This window comes from Oncorhynchus tshawytscha, linkage group LG16 (genome assembly GCF_018296145.1).
Source record: "Oncorhynchus tshawytscha isolate Ot180627B linkage group LG16, Otsh_v2.0, whole genome shotgun sequence".
In the NCBI taxonomy this organism is placed as follows: domain Eukaryota; kingdom Metazoa; phylum Chordata; class Actinopteri; order Salmoniformes; family Salmonidae; genus Oncorhynchus; species Oncorhynchus tshawytscha.
In genome coordinates, this window is record NC_056444.1 from 21461576 (window position 1) to 21485392 (window position 23817).

The following is a 23817-nucleotide window of genomic DNA, read 5'->3' on the forward strand; positions in this document are numbered from 1 at the left end:
CTTTATAGAAACTCATGAAACTGAGGGGGGAATGTTAACTCAGATTCATCCTCTCCACTTCTTTCAATGAAACCAAGGAGTGATGAGGGTCAATTGCTCCGGGTCAATTTAACAGTTTCCAGTTTGAATCCATCTAAGTCCAATCTCATGGAATTGCTTCCTGGACGATGGGGTCCATACATCCTATTCCAGCTCTAATATCCAACGTCATTGGACTGATTTCAATCCAATACGACTCCCAGGCAACATATAAAGGGGGTGGGGGTTGTAAATCCCATTGAGATGGATTCATTAGTAATGGCCTGACCCCCTAGCATCAGGAAACAATACATTCCCAGCAGAGAGCTGGAGATGAGGTTGGAAGTCATGATAGTGTGAGGGTTCAGAAGCATGTTGACCATCATACATTTCACCTTGTGGGTCGTTCCACCAATTCAATTCGGTGTAACGTGGTCAAAAAAAACACTGTTTGATTTCACCTAATTTCAACATTCTGTCATAAAGAGCACATGTTCAACTTCATTAAAAAAAAACATTTTTTCTATCTCAAGAGGTTAAATAAGAAAATGCGCTAATTTAGCTAGTGCTAAATAAAGTAACAGAGTTGACTGTAACAGGGGGGATGATTTCATGTTGGAATGGAAGTGTGTTGTGTGCAACAGGAAGTGGCAGTTGAAAGCAAGCTTCACAATTTTTTTTATTGTTAAAACATTTCTAACCTGACCCTCTATGGGTAACAGGTTTGACGTTTTCCACCACAAAACACCAGAAATTGTCCAAAAAGAGTAGAACCAGCCCCCCTCCTTTTACACTATGATTTGACAATTAGTTTAATGTTTCTTTTGAAGAAAAAAACATTTTAAAAGGAATCGGTTCACCATATTAAAACATCAGTTCAGTTCATGTAATAGGGTTGACTTAAAATGAGGCAAAGACAAATCAAATCCCATTTTATTTGTCACATGCGCCAAATACAACAGGTGTAGTAGACCTTACCATGAAATGCTTACTTACAAGCCCTTAACAAACAATGCAAAGTTTTCTTTAAGTAAGTAAGAGTCAATGTGCAGTGGTACAGGTTAGTTGAGGTAATTGAGGTAAAGAGTGAGTAGCAGCAGTGTAAAAAAGGCGCTCAACGCAAATATTCCCGGGTAGCCATTTGATTAACTGTTTAGCAGTCTTATGGCTTGTGGGTAAAAGCTGTTAATGAGCCTTTTAGACCTAGACTTGGCGCTCCGGTAACGCTTGCCATGCGGTAGCAGAGAGAACAGTCTTTGACTTGGTGGCTGGAGTCTTTGACAATGTTTAGGGCCATCTTCTGAAACCGCCTTGTATAGAGGTCCTGGATGGCAGGAAGCTTGGCCCCAGTGATGTACTGGGCCGTACGCACTTCCCTCTGTAGTGCCTTGCGATCGGATGCCGAGCAGTTTCCATACCAAACAGTGATGCAAATGATCAGGATGCTCTTGATGGTGCAGCTGTAGAACTTGTTGAGGATCTGAGGACCCATGCCAAATCTTTTCAGTCTCCTGAGGGGGAATAGGTGTTGTCGTGCCTTCTTCACAACTGTCTTGGTGTGTTTGGACCATGATAGTTTGTTGTTGATGTGGACATCAAGGAACTTGAAGCTCTCGACCCGCTCCACTACAGCCCTGTCGAAATCAATCACTAAATCACATGAAATTGATAATAATCTTCAGAAATGTTATTGACAAGCAACAAAATAACTTGGGCTTTACAATGACGGTGAAAACTTGGAGAAATGTTGGGGTTCAAAGGTTTAAAATGTTCCTAGAAGTCAGAGAGTGCACAGAGGGACATGTGAAAATGCTGAATTTGAGGTCTTTATTCATGTAAAAAAAAAAATGATTTATTGAATTCTCCATGTGGTCTATATTAAAGGGCACTTCATTTAATATAACAGGCTTTTAAAATTCAATATTGGTGACCAATTTCTATTTAAAATATAAAAGGGAAAGAAAAGGACTATTTTTGTGGAACAACACTTGTATTAACACCACAGCTATGCAGCTACTGTAACTTTGTGACAGTTGCTAGGAAACCATTGCCACTTAATGAAGCATACATAGACAAACAGTTGGATAGATAAACTGAAATAAAATATGACATATTTCACAGTGTTATTTAGTACTGCAAAAACAACACTACACTACCCACAAATCCCCCTCCTCCGAATTGTCCAAAGGACTCCACACTACAGCTATATCTATATTTAATTCCCAAACTCGGCCACGGAGCTACAAAAGAGATTTCACTTGGCATCCAGCAAAGCAGTTAAAAAGCTAAAAAGACCACATGAGATGTTTTTCTTCTCTGTGTGAAACAGTATTCAGACTAGTAGCAGTCTGGGGGAATCAGGGCTGCCTCGGTCTCTGCTTTATCAATGGCCCCATCTTCAAACACACACTGATCACAGTCAGGATGAGAGTGTGAGGGGGGAAGTGTGTGAAGAAGAGAGGTAGTGGTTTTATTTTTCCCCAGCAAGGGCTTGCTGTCAAGGAACAGCACTTAATCTGGGGGGGGCTGAGGTCATAGTGGCCTGAGTGGAGTGTGAGGTAGACACAGACATATGCTGACACACAACTCATACACATGCACACACACACGCGCGCGCACACAGACACACACACACACATGCACTCACGCACACACACCCTGGGGATGCCACTCCTTCGATTTCAGGATAACCCCTTTTGGATTGCAGTTTGTTTTACTGCCTGTGTCAAGTGCTCTTTCATATTACTCATCAGCAGTTATCGTAAGGTTAGAGTGGAGGGTAACAACAGTGTTCCTTACTGCAGTGCCACAGAGATACAACCCATTCTGCACACTCCTATTCGATATAGAACTGGAGTTATGTCTAAGGTTAGGGAGCACTGCCAGATCGTGACTGTCATCTTTCAGAGTGAAGAGTGTACAGTGCAGGCAGAGGTGACCGCAGCACTGCCAGAACAGAATAGGAAGGGAATTTATGAGGGTTTGTGGTTTGGGTAGCTGTGGCTGTATTTCAAATGGGCAGGCTGGGCAACCACAAGTCGTCCTTGGGAGAAGGGAGAAGGGAGGAAGGAACAGACAGGAGTTCACTGGCTCCAGAGCAGATTTAAGTATAGAGATATTTGTAGAGATATTTGCTGACTTATATCAGAAAAGATTGTCAAACTGTAGCCTATAAGAAGTAAATACAGCACTATCATTGCTACACTTTATTTTCAATATGTGTACGGTTACTCTTCCATTTGGCTGACAAACTATTCCCTAATCCCTTCTACAGTTATAATTCAGAGAGCATCTCTGGCTGATGATGCACTTGATAGTGTGATTGGAATGGAATGACAGTGAGTGTGCTGCTGCACCTGCAGATGAAGTTTAGCACCTTGCGTACGTCAGAACCTAGCATGACTAGATTCCAGATACTTCCACCTCTACCTTAGTCTCCTCACTTCAACCTCATCGGCTGCTGTATCAGTGTTAGTCATCACTGTAGAATTTCTGTAAGCTCCCAAAACATGCTTTGAAGTATTTCCTATGCTTTTGTCGATTTGTATTCATGTTTGATTGCTACCGTCTAGGTTTATCTTTTATGGGATAACCAGTATAAATAAAGGATAAAAAGTGGAATGAGTTAAATCTACACCAAAATCCACAACATACTGTGAATAATTGCTGTTACATTGATTACAATAGTGATACAGTATTATACAGTACAGTATACAGTACATCCAGTCCTAGTCATCTGCTGTACAGTATGAAGGCTGGGAGGGGGACTAATCTGAACCTTGGGGAGTGGAGCATCTCATAAAGGCTGTTATATCTTTCATCTCCAGATGATTGACAAAACGAAGCGGGACGGGGTGACACGGTGAGTGGAAAAACCTGTGATTCATCACATTTGATCTATGTTCACTCTTCTCTTGTCTTCTCCTCTCCTCTACTTATCCCCATCTCCACTCTCCTCAGGGCACTTCAGATGAAGTGAGGGAGAAGACAAGGTGAGGAAAATGGGCAGAACAGTTCTCTCTCTCCTCCTCCCCCTTCGCTCCCCTTGCTTTTCATTCATCTTGAGTAGCCTAGTGTGAATTAGCATGTGCTAGCAGCATTAGCTAGGCAGAGGCAGATGTGAACCTCTCTCCACACAGCCAGATTTTGGAGCATCAAATTGAGTGAATTCAAGACTTTTATCTTCTTTAATTATGTAAATCATATGCCACAGATATTTCTTGTCAAGACAGAGGGGAGCCATGTTATTTATGTATTTGTATCTCTTTCAGCAATATGAGAAGAGGCTTCACCAGTACACAGGAGTTTTTCAAAGACCACAATATTCTATTGAGGAAACATACACACTTCATCAACCTGACTATAAATGGACAATACCACTTTGCCCCCTATCTACACCCACATTTTCACATGACCTCACTCACTCTATTTTACTTAACTTACTGTATAGGTTCAATTGTCAATAGCAATCCCATTCCTTCTTCACCCCATTAAATCTAGTCTATCCATCTAGGATAAAATATCAATGTATTTGGGTGTATGAGAAATCCTTGTGTGTGGTGAAAATAGATATGTGTGGAGAAAAATGTATATACAGTTTATGAGGGTAAGGGATGTAAAACGGGTTGTTTGGATCCTGGATGCTGATTGGTTGATAGAGAGGAGTTATAGCACCACAATCCCCCTATTCAGGTAATGCCTACTAACAGTTCCATTAGATTTATCAATGCGCATCCACTGTCCCACAGCCCAGCCAATTTACCAACTTAATCTTCCCCGGAAAAAAGTGTCTAGACAATAGTTCCACATGCTAATAGGCTAGCATTTGGTTTGCAACAGTTTGGGTTTGTCTAAACCTTCCTGTTTGCCTCTCAGACCTGTGGAACAATGTTGCAGACTATTTAGTATGACGGAAGGATGAAATAAAACAAATTTACACAATATAATAACGTTTTTAATGAAAAGATGTCGTTAATCTTTTTTAATATGTTGGCAACCGTTTTATAAAAGTAATAAGGCCCTCGAACCTGGGAATGATTGAGAATAACACCCTCCTAAGGTCTGTTTCCCCGGCCCTTGGCTTCACTTCGAGCCTAAGAACAGCCTTAGCAGGGAGTTATTCACACGATAATCCCGGGTTCTCATGCCTTATTGCTTAAGTAAAACAGTATCCAAGGACAATGTTGTGGGTCAATGGCAATGAAAAACGTTTATGGCAATGTATTTTGTGGAGGTAGAGGATATAAACAGAATGTGAGATGCTCATAACACTTTTTTCCCACATGGAACATGATTCTGTAGGTCAGTCTTTCAGAGCTGTGATGTTGGTGTTAAAATTCTCCTACATATCACGCTGCTTCAGGCAGTATTCCCTTCAACCCTCGACAACGCACAAAATAAGTTGACAGTGTTATTAAACCCTGACCCAGCCAAGGGTATACATCATACAGCCTATAGGAGACCAGAGGGGATTTCAAATCATGGTTCGGTTTCGAAAGGTTGAAGTAAATCCACCCACTGCTCAGTTAATGGGAAACCAGCCCGAAGGTGATGCAAATTAAGAGTCAAGGCTTCTCACGGCACGCGGAGGGAAGTAATTGGGATGATTGTGTTCGACAGTATAGATTAGCCTGTCACGCTACTTCACCTTTCCTCTGCTACCCCCCTTTCTGTACCCCTGTAAACAACACAGAGAACTCGGATTGAAAGGTATCAAACTAAATCTCCACGCCGCTGGTTATATATTACTACAGCAACAAATATCGTTAGCCTCTCTGCCTGCCACCATTTCTGGAGGCTAGGAGCTGATAGCATACTTTGTGTGCTGTCGGGAGAGGTTTAAACCCCAAAATTAGCAGATTAGTACTCAGCTGCAAAAAGACTGGGTTTGTGAGTACATTAATAGAATTTGTACGTCTGCTTTTATGGCAGGTTTGAAACCTGTTATGAAAACAGCAAATGCGGGGGAGGTGGATGAAATAGATTCCACTCTCAAAGCATCCTGCTCTAACTCCACTCACTGCTTTTTAATAGATGCCTGGGATCTAATAATACCTTGTAAACTCAGAACACCTTGGGGAGTTTCTAATCTCGTGAGACATTTCATTTTGTCTTATTCTGAAATAGATTTATAGAATGAACTAAAGGGTGGATTGGTCACTGGGAATTATTGGGAGAAGGTCACAAGAAATTAGAGTTGGGGTTACCAAACCTAAAATTACCTTTTTAAAATGTTGTAGTGCTGTGGTTTGGGGAAATCATGGAGAAGAGAGACCAGTCATTACGGGAGTGAATCGTTGGACTCGGTAGAGAGATAAATGTTGTCGTGTCTAAGGGTAGTACATGCTAAATGAAGGGCATATAAACAATGAGGTGGATTAAAACTAACGATTAATGATTGGAGGGAGGACAGTGGATTTATCAGTATCGAGCTTGGTTTGTAATTAAAATGTACAAGTTGCTGATTAAGATGAAGCATAGTGAAAGCTAACGAAATGTACACTTTCTCTTCAAGCAGAGGAGGGGGTGTCATTTTCTATCTCTTTGGAAGGATTAGGCTGTAAAATGAGCTCCCAGATAAGTAAGGCCTGGCCATGTGTGTGTTTTCACCATATGGTTTACCACACACAACAGCACGCAAACACAATTTACTGATTATGAATATGGGTTTCTGTTTTAAATGTTTGAAATGGTTTCTGAAGGACAGGGAAAGAAAGGGAAAGGAAATACTTAATGGTGTTGAGGCCTGATCAATCTTACTCGAAATAATGGACAATAGGATTTTTAAGTATAGTCTATTTTACCATTACGCTACTGGATACAATTATTTCTTTACTGGATACAATTACTTCCTTATAGAGTTATCAAGAGTTGTAATTCTAATTGGCTGATAATAGCCTGAGTTGTTCATCTTTGATTTAACAGGCAGTGTGATTATGTCGGTTAGTGTTTCTGTATGTCACGTCCTGACCTTAGTTCCTTTTTTACGTCTCTATTTTAGTTTGGTCAGGGCGTGAGTTGGGGTGGGCATTCTATGTGTTGTTCTATGTTTTTGTATTTCTGTGTTTGGCCTGGTATGGTTCCCAATCAGAGGCAGCTGTTTATCGTTGTCTCTGATTGAGAACCATACTTAGGCAGCCTGTTTTCCCACTATGATTTGTGGGTAGTTGTTTTCCGTTTCTGTGTTTGCACCATACGGGACTGTTTCGATTTTAATTTCTTTCCTTCACTTTGTTCTTTTGGTATTTTCTCGTGTTCTGAGTTATTAAAGTTATCATGGACACGTACCACGCTGCATTTTGGTCCGATCCTTCTTACTCCTCCTCAGAAGAGGAGGAAAACCTGTTACACTGTATTTGTTTTCATACAAATTTCACCAGATTGGGGATGTTGTATTGTTGGGGTTTCTCCCGAGAGGTTAGCGACATAACTCCCTGATCCGGTATCTGCTGTGAGGTAGACAGCATGATAAGGGGGTATAGGACAATTTGGAAAATGTTTTCAACAGTGTGTTTACGCTCTTTGGCATTAACATTGGGAGAGCGGAATAGAATGTGACTGGGGGTGGCTCATAAATTCAGGAAGTTGGTAATAGAGTCTCTTGGAAAAGGCACCACTCTATGTATATTGTTACAGGAGATAGCTCGTAGGAGAGGACAGCTAACTGCACAATATAGATTATAGAGACTAGTATGAAGTAAATTGAGTGTCACACAGACCCAGATCATGGTGGTAGTAGCAGAGATAGTATTGTCATTTCAGACACTATTGTCAACTTTCAATTAGGGGTTTGTCAAAGAAGGTATCATGCTTAAAAGGAAAGCCACAAATTCCTGTATACAGGAGGCCACATCAACGGAAGGGAAGTTTGCTGTAATAATATCATCAAATCTCCTGAAGAGTGTGATTAAGGAACACATGACTCAGAGTTTGTTAGGTTGGATACTATTCCAATGCCACCACAGGACTCATGCCACATAAAGAAGTAAGCTGGAGACCGATGGGAGTACCAGGTGCTGTTATTCACATCACAAATGAGTGATTTGGCCATACTGGGAGAGTCTATGTTGTTCTATTGTCAGGAAATTACCCATGCGTCGCAGTGTGTATCTTCCCAGGTGAAAGAGGCCCACCGTAGACTCCCTCGGGATTGAAAAGCACACCTACTAGAGCCGGGAGACAAGGTGTGCTTGAAGGTCCATCAACCGGGTACCTTTCAGCCCAGATGGACCAGACCCCACACTGTCCTACTAGTGACTGACACAGCAGTGAAGGTGTCGGGAAGGAAGGCCTGGATCCATGTGTCCCAGGTGAAAGCTGCACCAACACCTACTGACTTGGGAGAGGCCGAGCAAGATGGAGAGGTTAGAGCAGGATGGAGAGGCTAGAGCAGGATGGAGAGGCTAGAGCAGGATGGAGAGGCTAGAGCAGGATGGAGAGGCTAGAGCAGGATGGAGAGGCTAGAGCAGGATGGAGAGGCTAGAGCAGGATGGAGAGGCTAGAGCAGGATGGAGATGCTAGAGCAGGATGGAGAGGCTAGAGCAGGATGGAGATGCTAGAGCAGGATGGAGAGGCTAGAGCAGGATGGAGAGGCTAGAGCAGGATGGAGAGGCTAGAGCAGGATGGAGAGGCTAGAGCAGGATGGAGAGGCTAGAGCAGGATGGAGAGGCTAGAGCAGGATGGAGAGGCTAGAGCAGGATGGAGAGGCTAGAGCAGGATGGAGAGGCTAGATGCTAGCAGGATGGAGAGGCTAGAGCAGGATGGAGAGGCTAGAGCAGGATGGAGAGGCTAGGCTAGAGCAGGATGGAGATGCTAGAGCAGGATGGAGATGCTAGAGCAGGATGGAGAGGCTAGAGCAGGATGGAGAGGCTAGAGCAGGAAGAAGAAGCTAGAGCAGGATGGATAAGCTGGAGCAGGATGGAGAGACTAGAGCAGGATGGAGAGGCTAGAGCAGGATGGAGAGGCTAGAGCAGGATGGAGAGGCTAGAGCAGGATGGAGAGGCTAGAGCAGGATGGAGAGGCTAGAGCAGGATGGAGAGGCTAGAGCAGGATGGAGAGGCTAGAGCAGGATGGAGAGGCTAGAGCAGGATGGAGAGGCTAGAGCAGGATGGAGAGGCTAGAGCAGGATGGAGAGGCTATAGCAGGATGGAGAGGCTAGAGCAGGATGGAGAGGCTATAGCAGGATGGAGAGGCTAGAGCAGGATGGAGAGGCTAGAGCAGGATGGAGAGGCTAGAGCAGGATGGAGAGGCTAGAGCAGGATGGAGAGGCTAGAGCAGGTTTTGATAGAGGAGGTGATGATGGAAAAGAAGGAGTGTAGATCACAATGTAAAAAGGGCAGTAACGTGGGGCCTCTGGACATTTTTAGTTGGGGTAGTGTTTGTGCCACTCCAAGGGGAGAAGATCAAATAACACTTTATATAGAGTGGATAGCTCGATACGAAGATACTCGAGTTCATTGGGAGAAGGTAACATCAAAAGTTGCGGAAGCCGTAAGGGTAACTAATCATAAAGGCATGGTGATATGGGTGCTTCCATTTGAAAATAGATCTAGTGTCCTAGATGTAGGATGTTCTGATAAGGGAATGGTTCTCTTACAAACAGGAATTTGGAAAGAATGCAATGGAACAGATAGTTTGAGGAATGAAACCAGATTCTTGTCCCTCCCTCAACATGGCATTGTGTGCGATAGACTCCAGTTGAAAGAATAGTAGTTAATAACCTTCAAGTTAGTGTGGGCAGAGGACAAAACTTCTGAGAGTTCTACGACACAGGACGTCAAGCCAGGCGAAGCTACATAAACGAAAGAGAGGGAATTATATTGGAGCAAGAGGTTTTACATACCTGTCACTCCGTATTACCCAACACCAACAGGAATGAAATGGTCGAGGAAGATTTTAGATAGTGAGAGACCGAGGACCTGGGGAGAAATAGCTTGTTGGGGCAATCAAACCCTGGACGATATTACGCGAAGAGAGTATAATGACCAGATAGTCCTTATTGGCTTGAGGAAAGTGAGGGTACAACAATTGAGAGGGTTGCCACAGATCCATTTATACAGGAAGCTGTATTCCCAGAGAAAAACCTTGCAGTAGTGGTGGCAGCCCATCTGTTGCAGGGGACGATCAGGAAGCATGTGACCCAGAGATATGTAGAACTGGACACTCTCTCAACCCCACTGCTCTCTCCTCCATGTCAAAGGGCAGATAATCCATTGACATACCTCCCAGAGAACTGGGACCAACACACGGTAAGAGGAATTCGTAGAGGGATTGCATAAAAACAACCTTTAGGCCCTAAAAACCTATGTCACACATTGGGTTTTCACATGGGGTGGGGATGGGTATGCCGTGGGATGAGAGATGTGATCCAGATCTGAGTAATGGTCATTATTGCCCGCCAGTCCCTACTGTAGCACAACATAAGAAGGCAATAGATAAGCTGGTCAGGAAAACGTTGGGAGAGGACTGGGGAAAAGGCAGAGAATATCTCATAAACTCAATCATAGATCTAACGGGTAAAGCCGGTGATGAAAGTTACTGACAGTGACAGAGTTAAAGCGGTAACAATACTTACTGCTGTTACATTGGGAGTAATAACAAAAGAGACTTAAGGTTGTGGAAGGTGCTGTAGGAACAGCGTGGTATTGGACAATTGATCAAATAAGGTGGATGTTGGAATATGCGGCATGGGCAGTGTTGGCAGTTACGGGGGTAGCTCTGATGGCATTGTTTGGATTCCATATAGTAAAAGCTTTGTTGCTGAAACACACATATAGTGCAGATTTGCCACAAGAGGAGGTGAAATTGATTCAGGCTACGGCTCACGTCTTTAGGGTAGCTTTAGGAGGTGAACGCAGTGAGGAGGACTTGGCTGAAAAACATCTCTTGTGATCCTGTAGCCCTTGATGGAAGACTGAGAAAAAGCATTAGGGGGATATTTAGAGCCCTACTTTTTGTGGACCTTAGCATAAAAGCATATCAGTGGGGATAGTGTTCAGGGGTTGCAGGAGATTGTGTCGGTCGGGTTCCTTAAGCTGTGGTCGGAGATTTAGTTTATAAATGTATCTACATAGATGCTTATGATAATCAGTAGAAATTAGGATTGCTTTAACTTAATGTTTATTTATTTATTTATTTTTTCTAGTATTTTTGTTTCTTCTCTATCTATCAAGTCTGTTTCTATCACACACTCAGAGCTTGAGAAAACCAAAGAAGAAGAAAGTCTACAGCAGGCAGTTGAATGATTGTTCAATGGTATTAAACAATAAGAAGGATTTATGCTTTAATTGGGGGGGGGATTATGGATTTTATCAAAATGTAACATGTTTCAAGTTCAACTGTAGTTTGTTTGTATCCTGTTTAGTGACTGATTACTGTGAGTATAAATGGAGTTTAGGTCATGAAACTGTGTGTATACTAATTTTAGAAAAGTTGACCTAATCAGATAAGAGGAAATTGCCTAGGATCAGAGACCAGGGTCAGGCCCAGAACAGAAGATGGATGGGGTGTGATTCTGACTATCTGGCTAAACAAAGAGAGAACCATGGACATTCCACAGGGGAAAAGAGGGAAACTCATTGGGGTCATAAAATGTATAGCTGGGGAGGTGATGCCTATAAGGGAAGAGTATAAAATGTGTTGTGATCTTTCTAAATGTATGCACTCAGCTGACTGTATCCTTGGTATTAAACACTTGAAACTTCTTGTGAGCTTTTGGTCTCAATTACTTATAGTAAAGAAGTTGCATTAACATTTTTCTTTTTAACCGTGCTAAGGAAATATATGGTGTTGCTTAGCAGAGAGGGTGTGAACAGACTGTTGATGAGGTTTCTGAGAGCCAATGTTTGCGTTGGGCCCATATCCACAAAGCTTCTCAGAGTAGGAGTGCTTATCTAGGATGTGTCCATATAATCTTATTTATTATGAACTAAAATCACTCCTACCCTGAGACGCTTTGTGGATACTGAACTAGCCTCTTTGCAGTGTCAACACCATCCTGCTGTTGCAATTGGGCATGTTGCGATTGGCATGTTGCGATTGGGCATGTTGCGATTGGGCATGTTGCGATTGGGCATGTTGCGATTGCCTAGCTGAAGGTAGTGTGGATACTTTGTATCGGTTGTTACCTGCAGTGAAGTTGTAGTTGGCTGAAAATCCAATTGCCTCCAGTTCGGCATCAGAAACAAATTTTATCCAGAGGTACCGTCCACTGCTCCTGATGAAGGGAGGGATGGTCTGGCCACAGTAGCGCCCGATTATTGGGGAGAAGCCAAAGGGGCCGTCTCGCACCTCAATGTTGTCAAATTTACATTCCCATGAAGGCTCTATAGAATACCTCTCATCAAAGAAAAGATCGATACACAGCCTCGGAGGAGCTGGAGGAGACAAAGAGAGTAGATAGCACAGATAAATATAATGCTCAAACTGTGTAGCATATTACACAACACAGTACATCTATAAGGCATATAAGGCAAAACATGGAGAACAAATGAAGTGCAATTAAACAGCGTGCAATTAAGATGAAGCTTTCTTATGGTAAATGCCCATTGGGGGTTTACTCATTTTGAGTCATTTTGCAATGCAATTGAAATAGATACTCACTGTAAGTTGTCTTAAATTAATGAACTACTATGTGGCTTAGATGACTGAACTACTAAGAAAATCTGAATCTTAGAATCCCTGTGTTTTATTAATTTATTGGTGAAGGACTTTCCAAGTATTCCAAGCAAATAAATCATACAGTAATGAATATAACTGATCCCTGGAGGAGGAAACGAGGCATAACATACTATGGGGAGTCAACGACCAATTATACTCACCTGAAGAAAACTGAAATCACACCCAAAGGGCCAATGGATGCTGAGCCCGACCTCGGAAGTCCCGCCTTCCTGGCTATAACACCAGGACTCACATGAATTTCCTCAATCCGTACCAATCTTCAACAAGCCCAAACCCCTTGACGGCACACGGCCAAAATATGTTATACCTCATTCCCTCTTTCAGGGAACAGTAGTTATATTTATAACTGTACGTTCCCTTTCATTCCCTTTCACACTGGGTAGAACATACATCTGGGTATAACTGGGTATATAACTGGGTAACATACATCACGCTCCAAGATGGCTCAGAGAGTACCAAACCAGGATGGATGCCCACGCTAACCCAAGCACACACAGGTTCCACCGGCTCCAAAAAGGGTTTACAGAAGCCACCTTTTCCCCTAATACTTAGCAGCGAAGCCTGAACTATCAGAGCCTCATGAGGACTCAACTGTCAGAACCCTATATAAGCTGCTGCAACTTAGCTATGCGCACTGACACGCTGCCACAGCAGCCCAAGTCCCATTGACCCCACGGTTCCAAGAAAAATACTTACCTTGTGAGCTTGAAACGTCAGAACTGTTCTGTTGTTTTGAACCACAACAGAACACCTGTGGTGACTTGTTAAAACGCACACGCACTCTGCAAAGCACCGACCAGAGTCGATGAACCAGGAAACCTACAGTAACCTGGTAACTGTGTACTTGCGCACTGCCACCGCAGCCCAAGACTCAAACCCACAGGGAACTGTGGTAACCACACAGGGAGCAGTTATAATCCAAGCGATAAAACCTCACAAAGGTACAGTGGGGCAAAATAGTATTTAGTCAGCCACCAATTGTGCAAGTTCTCCCACTTAAAAAGATGAGAGAGGCCTGTAATTTTCATCATAGGTACACTTCAACTATGACAGACAAAATGGAAGAAAAAAAATCCAGAAAATCACATTGTAGGATTTTTAAAATTAATTTATTTGCAAATGATGGTGGAAAATAAGTATTTGGTCACCAACAAAAGTTTATCTCAATACTTTGTCATATACCCTTTGTTGGCAATGACAGAGGTCAAACGTTTTCTGTAAGTCTTCACAAGGTTTTCACACACTGTTGCTGGTATTTTGGCCCATTCCTCCATGCAGATCTCCTCTAGAGCAGTGATGTTTTGGGGCTGTTGCTGGGCAACACGGACTTTCAACTCCCTCCAAGGATTTTCTATGGGGTTGAGATCTGGAGACTGGCTAGCCCACTCCAGGACCTTGAAATGCTTCTTACGAAGCCACTCCTTCGTTGCCCGGGGGCGGTGTGTTAGGGATCATTGTCATGCTGAAAGACCCAGCCACGTTTCATCTTCAATGCCCTTGTTGATGGAAGGAGGTTTTCACTCAAAATCTCACGATACATGGCCCCATTCATTCGTTCCTTTACACGGATCAGTCGTCCTGGTCCCTTTGCAGGAAAACAGCCCCAAAGCATGATGTTTCCACCCCATGCTTCACAGTAGGTATGGTGTTCTTTGGATGCAACTCAGCATTCTTTGTCCTCCAAACACGACGAGTTGAGTTTTTACCAAAAAGTTATATTTTGGTTTCATCTGACCATATGACATTCTCCCAATCTTCTTCTGGATCATCCAAATGCTCTCTAGCAAACTTCAGACGGACCTGGACATGTACTGGCTTAAGCAGGATTTGAGTCCCTGGCGGCGTAGTGTGTTACTGATGGTAGGCTTTATTACTTTGGTCCCAGCCCTCTGCAGGTCATTCACTAGGTCCCCCCGTGTGGTTCTGGGATTTTTGCTCACCGTTCTTGTGATCATTTTGACCCCATGGGGTGAGATCTTGCGTGGAGCCCCAGATCGAGGGAGATTATCAGTGGCCTTGTATGTCTTCCATTTCCTAATAATTACTCCCACAGTTGATTTCTTCAAACCAAGCTGCTTACCTATTGCAGATTCAGTCTTCCCAGTCTGGTGCAGGTCTACAATTTTGTTTCTGGTGTCCTTTGACAGCTCTTTGGTCTTGGCCATAGTGGAGTTTGGAGTGTGACTGTTTGAGGTTGTGGACAGGTGTCTTTTATACTGATAACAAGTTCAAACAGGTGCCATTAATACAGGTAACGAGTGGAGGACAGAGGAGCCTCTTAAAGAAGAAGTTACAGGTCTGTGAGAGACAGAAATCTTGCAAAATTAGAAAAAAAATCCAGAAATCACATTGTAGGATTTTTAATGAATTTATTTGCAAATTATGGTGGAAAATAAGTATTTGGTCACCTGTTTGTAGGTGACCAAATACTTATTTTCCACCATAATTTGCAAATTAATTCATAAAAAATCCTACAATGTGATTTTCTGGATTTTTTTTTTCATTTTGTCTGTCATAGTTGAAGTGTACCTATGATGAAAATTACAGGCCTCTCTCATCTTTTTAAGTAGGATAACTTGCACAATTGGTGGCTGACTAAATACTTTTTTGCCCCACTGTATGTTGGGAACGCCAACTGGTTGCAGCACAGATATCACCAATTGTCATGCCACTGAATAATACCCAAGAAGCCATCACACCGCTAGTGAAGTGAGCACACACACCGGTAGGCAACTCTTGTCCTTTGCCGTCATATGCCGGGGACGTATGCCACATGCCTCCACAATCCAATGAGAAAGACCCTGCTTCGAAAGTGCCCTACCATGAGCTGGATTAGCGAAATAGACAAAAAGCTGGTCACAAACACGGATATCCTTCGTCCTATCCATATACCTGCGGAAAGTGCGAACCGGACACAAGCCATGCAACCTATGTTGTTCACCGGAAGCAAACAAAGGAGGTGAGAAAGGGAACAGCTCGAAAGCCAGGGACCTGTAAGACATAGGCATAACCTTGGGAGCAAAAGCTGCATTAGGACATAACAGAACATGGAGGGTGTACTGATAGCACGCGGAGATCTCCAACGTGCTTGGCCAACGCCAAGGCCATGAGTATGGCGGTCTTGTAGGAAAGGACCTTCAGGTGTACACCAATGGTTCAAACAGAGGCTCAGACAGAGCATCCAGGACCAAAGCCAGGTCCCAGGCCATAGGCTTAGACACTGGTCTGAGCCAACGCACGGTTTACAGGATCCGCACCACCAAAGGATGAGACCCCGATGTAGAGCCACCCATCCCTACATGACACGTCGAGACGGCTGCCATATAAACCTTCAATGTGGAAAAAGAAAGGCCCTGCTCAAAACGCTCTTGCAGAGGCATCAGAATGTCCACCAAAGAGCTCTGAAAAGAGGAAACTCCTTTAACCTAACTCCAACCGCGTGCCACTTAAAAGTATATAGACTGTATAGTCGTAATCCTGTTTGAGGGTAAGCTCCTAGCCGTCAAATTCAACCTTTTAGAGGCCAAACAAACAGATACTTTATCTGCGGTCATGCGTGCCAAACTCTCCCATGCGCCTGCGACAATAGATCCCAATGACACAGAACCGTCCATGGGTCCCTGCCCAACAGGTAGATGATCTCCGGGAACCAGGGTTGTCTGGGCTAACAGGGAGCCACCAGAATCAACAACAGACTCTCCTGACGGACACTCCCCAACAGACGAAAATGCGTGTCAGCCCTTCTGAACCGGTCCCATATCTTTGGCAACCCCCGAGAGGTGCTGTCCCCACTCTGTAGCGATAGGACCCCCCCCTGGAAAGTAGATCCGCACCCACAGGTTTAGGAGAGAGAGAACGCATCTGTCGTGATCACCCTGCGGGACACTACCTGGCCCATGAGAACCCCCTGCAACAGCAGTTGCGTGTCGCTCCAAGAAGTCAACGCCCTTAAGCACGACGAGATACCTTGAGCAACCGATGGCAGTGGCAGGATACATTCAGACGTGTAGCAATCACCCAGCGCTGAAACAGACACATCAACAGAAGAGACACCACAGCTATCATAGAGGCCATCAGACCCAATAACCGCAGGCACAAGCGAAAAGGCACCGAATGCCCAAGCTGAAACCGTGCCAGACAGAGACAGAATGTGACCCTCTGCTGGGACAAAACCGCATGACTCAGAACCGAGTACAGAATGAGACCCGACAAAGTGTGAGCATTTTGAACTTGCAAACCTTGAGATGCTTATTTAAAACATGCAACTCCAGGATGGGATGCAATTTTCCATCGCTCTAGGGAACTAAGAAGTACCGGCTGTACCAACCGCTCTGCACTTCTGACCACCCGTATAGACTGCTTTTGAAGGAGACAAAATCTCTTCTCTCAAGACAGGTGCTCGGACTTTGGAAACTGTTGACGTGATGACACCACGAAAGCAGGAGGCACAGCGACCTGCAGACTATTCACACTAGTCTCTGTCCTCATCACACATGGTGAAACTGCTCATGCCCGTGGAGAATGCTGCATTATCTCCTGAAGGGGCAGAGGGCCACCCTGAGGACTGGGATAAAATAATTTTTGTCAAGCTTGTTTTCATATCCGCCACTCTTGAAAACTGTTCGTCAGAATGTGGGGAAGGAACTGTTTTTATTATGTCCACACCTGGATGACACCGCACTCTTGATACTAGAGGTCGACCGATTATGATTTTTCAACGAAGATACCGATTATTGGAGAACCAAAAAAAGCCGATACTGATTAATCGGTCGATTTTTATATATATATTTGTAATAATAGCAATTACAACAATATTGAATGAACACTTACTTTAACTTAATATAATACATCAATAAAATCTATTTAGTCTCAAATAAATAATGAAACATGTTCAATTTGGTTCAAATAATGCAAAAACAAAGTGTTGGCGAAGAAAGTAAAAGTGCAATATGTCCCATGTAAAAAAGCTAACGTTTAAGGTCCTTGCTCAGAACATATGAAAGCTGGTGGTTCCTTTTAACATGAGTCTTCGATATTCCCAGGTAAGAAGTTTTAGGTTGTAGTTATTATGGGACTATTTCTCTCTATACCATTTGTATTTCATATACCTTTGACTATTGGATGTTCTAAAAGGTACTTTAGTATTGCCAGCCTAATCTCGGGAGTCGATAGGCTTGAAGTCATAAACAGCGCAATGCTTGAAGCACCGAGAAGAGCTGCTGGCAAATGCAGGAAAGTGCTGTTTGAATGAATGCTTACGAGCCTGCTGCTGCCTATCACCGCTCAGTCAGACTGCTCTATCAAATCATAGACTTAATTATAATATAATAACACACAGAAATACGAGCCTTAGGTCATTAATATGGTAAAATCCGGAAACTATCATTTTGAAAACAAAACGTTTATTCTTTCAGTGAAATACGGAACCGTTCCGTATTTTATCTAACGGGTAGCATCCCTAAGTCTAAATATTGCTGTTACATTGCACAACCTTCAATGTTATGTCATAATTATGTACAATTCTGGCAAATTAATTACGGTCTTTGTCAGGAAGAAATGGTCTTCACACAGTTCGCAATGAGCCAGGTGGCCCAAACTGCAGCATATACCCTGACTCAGCTTGCACAGAACGCAAGAGAGGTGACACAATTTCCCTAGTTAAAAGAAATTCATGTTAGCAGGCAATATTAACTAAATATGCAGGTGTAAAAATATACTTGTATATTGATTTAAGAAAGGCATTGACGTTTATGGTTAGGTATACATTGGTGCAATGACAGTGCTTTTTTCGCGAATGCGCTTGTTAAATCACCCATTTGGCGAAGTAGGCTGTGATTAAATTTAAATAAATTAACAGGTACCGCATCGACTATATGCAACACAGGACAAGCTAGATGAACTAGTAATATCATCAACCATGTGTAGTTAACTAGTGATTATGTGAAGATTGATTGTTTTTTATAAGATACGTTTAATGCTAGCTAGCACCTTACCTTGGTTCCTTGCTGCACTCGCATAACAGGTAGTCAGCCTGCCACGCAGTCTCCTCGTGGAGTGCAATGTAATCGGCCATAATCGGTGTCCAAAAATGCAGATTACCGATTGTTATGAAAACTTGAAATCGTCCCTAATTAAATCGGCCCTTCCGATTAATCGGTCAACCTCTACTTGATACCCCTGAACATGAGGAACCTTGGGTAGAAACAATGTATTATTGTGAGACCGCTGTTCTGATACCCAGCTCCCACCAGGTTCGGGGACTTAGGCAACCAGCAACTTGCCCCCATTGACCGAGCCACTCGGGAGCATTATTGCCACAGTAGATGCTTGAGATGGAAGGCCCTGAGAACACGCCCCCTGCCCTTGCCTCCAGCTAGGGACGCCAGGTCTGCTTCTTCCACGCCACAGAAGAATCTGGTTTCACCCCGCTCTCCTTCAACTCAGCATGCCCAGAAAGGGTCTGGACCTTTTCTTTCACGCCTCAGGAACTGCCGAACCGCTCGTGCGAATGATTTTAGTTGGAAAAGGACCTGTAGAGCTGCGTCCTGTTTTTGTTTCCTCTTTAAATGGGCCTGTCAAGACTCCATAGCCAAGCCAAACGACCTTGTTGGCAAAACTGTCTCATCCAAATATATCCGCATGTCCCTCTCAGCAATCCGGGACAACGTCAACCAGAGGTGGCGCTGAACCACAACTGTCGCCCACTATACTTTTCCCCACAGCCACAACAGTACAGCAGGACAAAATCAGCCTTAGCACGGATTCTGTCAAGAAGCTCTGAAACTGGTTTCCCTGCCTCCACGGTCTTATTCAGCTCCTGCAGCAAATCGATATGATACATCTATAGCATTGTGACCACATTCAATGATCGGGATGCCACAACCTTAGGCTGGTACACTTTGTCCAGATGATCCACGAGAACCGGCAATGTTTATTTGGAAGCACAATGCTAGGATTAGCACCCTTGTTAACCTCTGGAGCTAAGTAACTCACCAGCTTACCATGCATCAGCGGTGTGTAAACGAGCCTCCATACCCTCTATACGTCCATACCCTCTAAATTCATGAACTCGCCATAACCTAGCTTTCCTGGCTGAATGAGGGGAATCACAGGTCGCCTTTAGCTCACTGGCAAAATCTTTAAACAGGGGTAAGCGACGCTTCCCAGCTGCAGGGATAGAAGGTAAATACCTTCCCCCAAACCTGGAGGAACACCGATGTGGGGTATAAGATGGCCAATCCACCCCCAGTTGATCTGCAGCCCTACGACACAGCTCCATCAAAGGCACATTAACCACCAATGGTTCACTCTCCCCCGCAGAGTCCAAAGCCAGGGCTTTAGGCTGCTCCAGACTGATGTCGTCCCATTTACAGTCTGAAAACCTTCCAGAGCAATCTAGGGATAGTGTATCATCCCAGGAATCCGGACTCTGAACGCTGCCAGAGAAACCGGAATGAGCCTCACTCTGGGATGACACCCCTATCAACTCCGACCACCGCTGCTGCTCTCAGACAACCCCATTCCCGAGGTCGCTCTAACCGGAAGACCCTTTAACAACACCCGGAGACACAGGTCACACAAACTGGTCTGACTCAAAGCCTCCTGAGTGTGTTTCCACCCAAGGCAAACAGGACAGCACCCGTGAGTATCTTTAATTTTCCCTAGGCCACGGTCAGAGGTTCAAACTTGGATGGTTAGCATTTTTTTTTAACTTACTCTTACCACTGGCCATCTTACTCATGCAAGGAAGCACTGCCTATACAAGCAGGGCAGAAAGTACTGTGTTTTAAGCAAACACAAATCCTACCCAAGCAAGGAAGCATTAACTACACAAGTAGAGCATACGGTAAGTGGTTAGCTTTTGGCAAACTCAAAAACCGCTAACAAGACCCAAAACTCACAACATCTAGGGGGACGAGTACTCTCTCCCCACTAACAGACACCTCAGGTGGAGTCAAATCTCATAGTTTGTAAATTGCATAACACGTTCTTCCTTCAGGCGAGCCGAAGAGCGAAGAATTTAGGAAATGGATGCAAGCCCCGGTGTTATAGCCAGGAAGGTGGGGCTTCTGAGGGTAGGCTAGGCATCTATTGGCCAGGTGGGTGTGATTTCAGTTTTCTTCAGGTGAATATGATTGGTCGTTGACTCCCCATAGTATGTTATACTGTGTGACCGACTGATAGGGAACCTTATATTTCTATCTTAATAATCAGTAGGCTATTGGTAATGTCCAGTGGCCTCGATCGACAATGATCTCACAAGCTTACACTTGGTCAGGTCTGGATGGTGGATCGGGCTAAAAGTCTGGCCCATCATACACATTTCATCTATAAATCCAGTTCAAACCATAACCCAGATGATACTGTTTCAGCTAGTATGGTTCCTCCAGTCCAGTAATAGAGTCTCTCTGTAGAGATGATCTTTCATGTATTCATTTAGTTAATATCATTAGGGCCTTAACCTAATCTCCTCCACTGATTAATCAAATATCAACCTCCCAGAACGTAAATTAAAATGACTGAGATTGCAACTTGTTGTCTGATTTCATTACCATCATCAGACAAACATCAGCAGCACAGCAACTAAACTGGCCAATCCCATCAGTAATTACTGTGAACACATATCTCAATATCTGGTCCAGATTTCACTCTGAAACATGAAGAGATACATCCACTCACAGAGCATCTTGAGCTCATCCATATTCACGGAAGCCTGAACTCAAGTAGACAGCGAGGAGTTAAACAGACAGATGGTTTTAATTTTTCACCTGGATCTAAGATTATAAAGATGTGAAGACACTATTATTATTATTATTTTTTTTTAACCTTTATTTTACTAGGCAAGTCAGTTAAGAACAAATTCTTATTTTCAATGACGGCCTAGGAACAGTGGGTTAACTGCCTGTTCAGGGGCAGAACGACAGATTTGTACCTTGTCAGCTCGAGGATTAGCAACCTTCCGGTTACTAGTCCAACGCTCTAATCACTAGGCTACCCCTATATGTTACATGCTGTAAGATCAAGGTTCCTGAAACACTATTTAAGAGTCTGTATTCCTTGTTCGTGGTGGTCTATTGAAACATTCCTTATTTGCTTGAAGAATGTCAACCCATGATCTGAACAGAAAACTTAGATGGCTTTATAATGATGTTAGTTACTGTGAAAGCTATTCACCTTCAATAATGTAAACACACTCCACTTCTGGGGGGTATTTGCTGGGGTAGTTGGGAGAAGTGAACAATCCCCCGTCTCCTTCTTTCACCCAGGTGCCACATTGTCCTGCAGGCTTCACTCCTGAATTGTTTTTCACTGAAAAAAAACAGTAGCAGAGTGAAGTGGATTAGACAGACAGACAGACAGACAGACAGACAGACAGACAGACAGACAGACAGACAGACAGACAGACAGACAGACAGACAGACAGACAGACAGACAGACAGACAGACAGACAGACAGACAGACAGACAGACAGACAGACAGACAGACAGACAGACAGACAGACAGACAGACAGACAGACAGACAGACAGACAGACAGACAGACAGACAGACAGACAGACAGACAGACAGACAGACAGACAGACAGACAGACAGACAGACAGACAGACAGACAGACAGACAGACAGACAGACAGACAGACAGACAGACAGACAGACAGACAGACAGACAGACAGACAGACAGACAGACAGACAGACAGACAGACAGACAGACAGACAGACAGACAGACAGACAGACAGACAGACAGACAGACAGACAGACAGACAGACAGACAGACAGACAGACAGACAGACAGACAGACAGACAGACAGACAGACAGACAGACAGACAGACAGACAGACAGACAGACAGACAGACAGACAGACAGACAGACAGACAGACAGACAGACAGACAGACAGACAGACAGACAGACAGACAGACAGACAGACAGACAGACAGACAGACAGACAGACAGACAGACAGACAGACAGACAGACAGACAGACAGACAGACAGACAGACAGACAGACAGACCCAAAATGATTGGCACCTTTGATAAAGATGAACAAAAAGACAGTATAAAATAAATCATACAAACACTGAGATTTATTGTATGCTCCAAGAAATCAGAAAATATATAATTTTATACTAATGCAATTGCTCAGAGAAAGATTTGTTTAACAATTCATATTTTTTTCTCACAAAAAGATAGCAGTCAAAATTATTGGCAGCCCTGTTTTCAACACCTTTCAATACCTCACCTTGCTAGGATAACCGCACTGAGCCTTTTCTAAAATGTTTTATGAGATTAGAGAACACATTGGGAAGGATCTAATCTCATAAAACATTTTAGAAAAGGGCTCAGTGCAGTTATCCTCGGAAGGTGAGGTGTTGAAAACGGGTGCCAATAATTTTGACACCTATCTTTTTGAGAGGAAAAATATGACTTGATAAATAAAAAATCTCTTTCTCTGAGCAATTGTGTTAGTATAATATGATATAATTTTCTGATTTAGCTGAGAACACAATATAGCTCAGTATTTGTATTATTTATTTTATACTGTCTTTTTGCTCATCTTTATCGGGGGTGACAATAATTCTGGACTTGACAATATGCAGTTATAGAGTGCATTATACCTGCTTCCTTCTTCGTTGCCCCAGACAACCCAAGTATGAGTAGACTTGCAACAACTGCAACAAGAAACAAATACATTTTGGTAGTATATCCGGCCTAGCGTAAAATAGGCCTACTCTGAAGATATTAAAATACAAGGCTATGGGCCTTCAAAAAAAATCGAGTTTACCATTAAATAAATCCAACCTCAAATTAGATTAATTTTAAACCATTTAATTAAATCCCTAAAGTTTCTGAACTTGTTTTTATAGAATTGGATGCGCAATCAAGAGGCACGCATAATCTACCTATTACACTGTTTGATACAGCAGACCTCAGGCAACACATAACTGGGCTTCTACGCACAATTCATCATACAGATGGAAAAAAGTGTAGGTTATACATGCAATCTTCAGGCTAAATACCATAATGTATACATCCGCATGCAATGCTATGTAAAAGTAGCCTACACATGCGGTTTGAAAAGGTAGGCTATACTATAGAAATTGTGAAGGGGTATGAGTGCATGGA

The 23817-nt window shown here is 43.4% G+C and overlaps 1 protein-coding gene across 4 annotated transcripts in view; it reads right to left on the reverse strand.

Moving 5' to 3' along the window:
* neto1l (neuropilin (NRP) and tolloid (TLL)-like 1, like) overlaps positions 1-23817 on the reverse strand; it is a 192730-nt gene that overhangs the window by 167779 nt on the left and 1134 nt on the right. For all 4 annotated transcript variants that reach the window (XM_042298973.1, XM_042298970.1, XM_042298972.1 and 1 more), the window contains exons 2-4: positions 23310-23363; positions 21871-22005; positions 12144-12392 (exon numbers count right to left, since the gene is read on the reverse strand). In XM_042298973.1, the coding sequence (XP_042154907.1) occupies positions 12144-12392; positions 21871-22005; positions 23310-23363 (438 nt within the window). The remainder of the gene's footprint in view (positions 1-12143; positions 12393-21870; positions 22006-23309; positions 23364-23817) is intronic.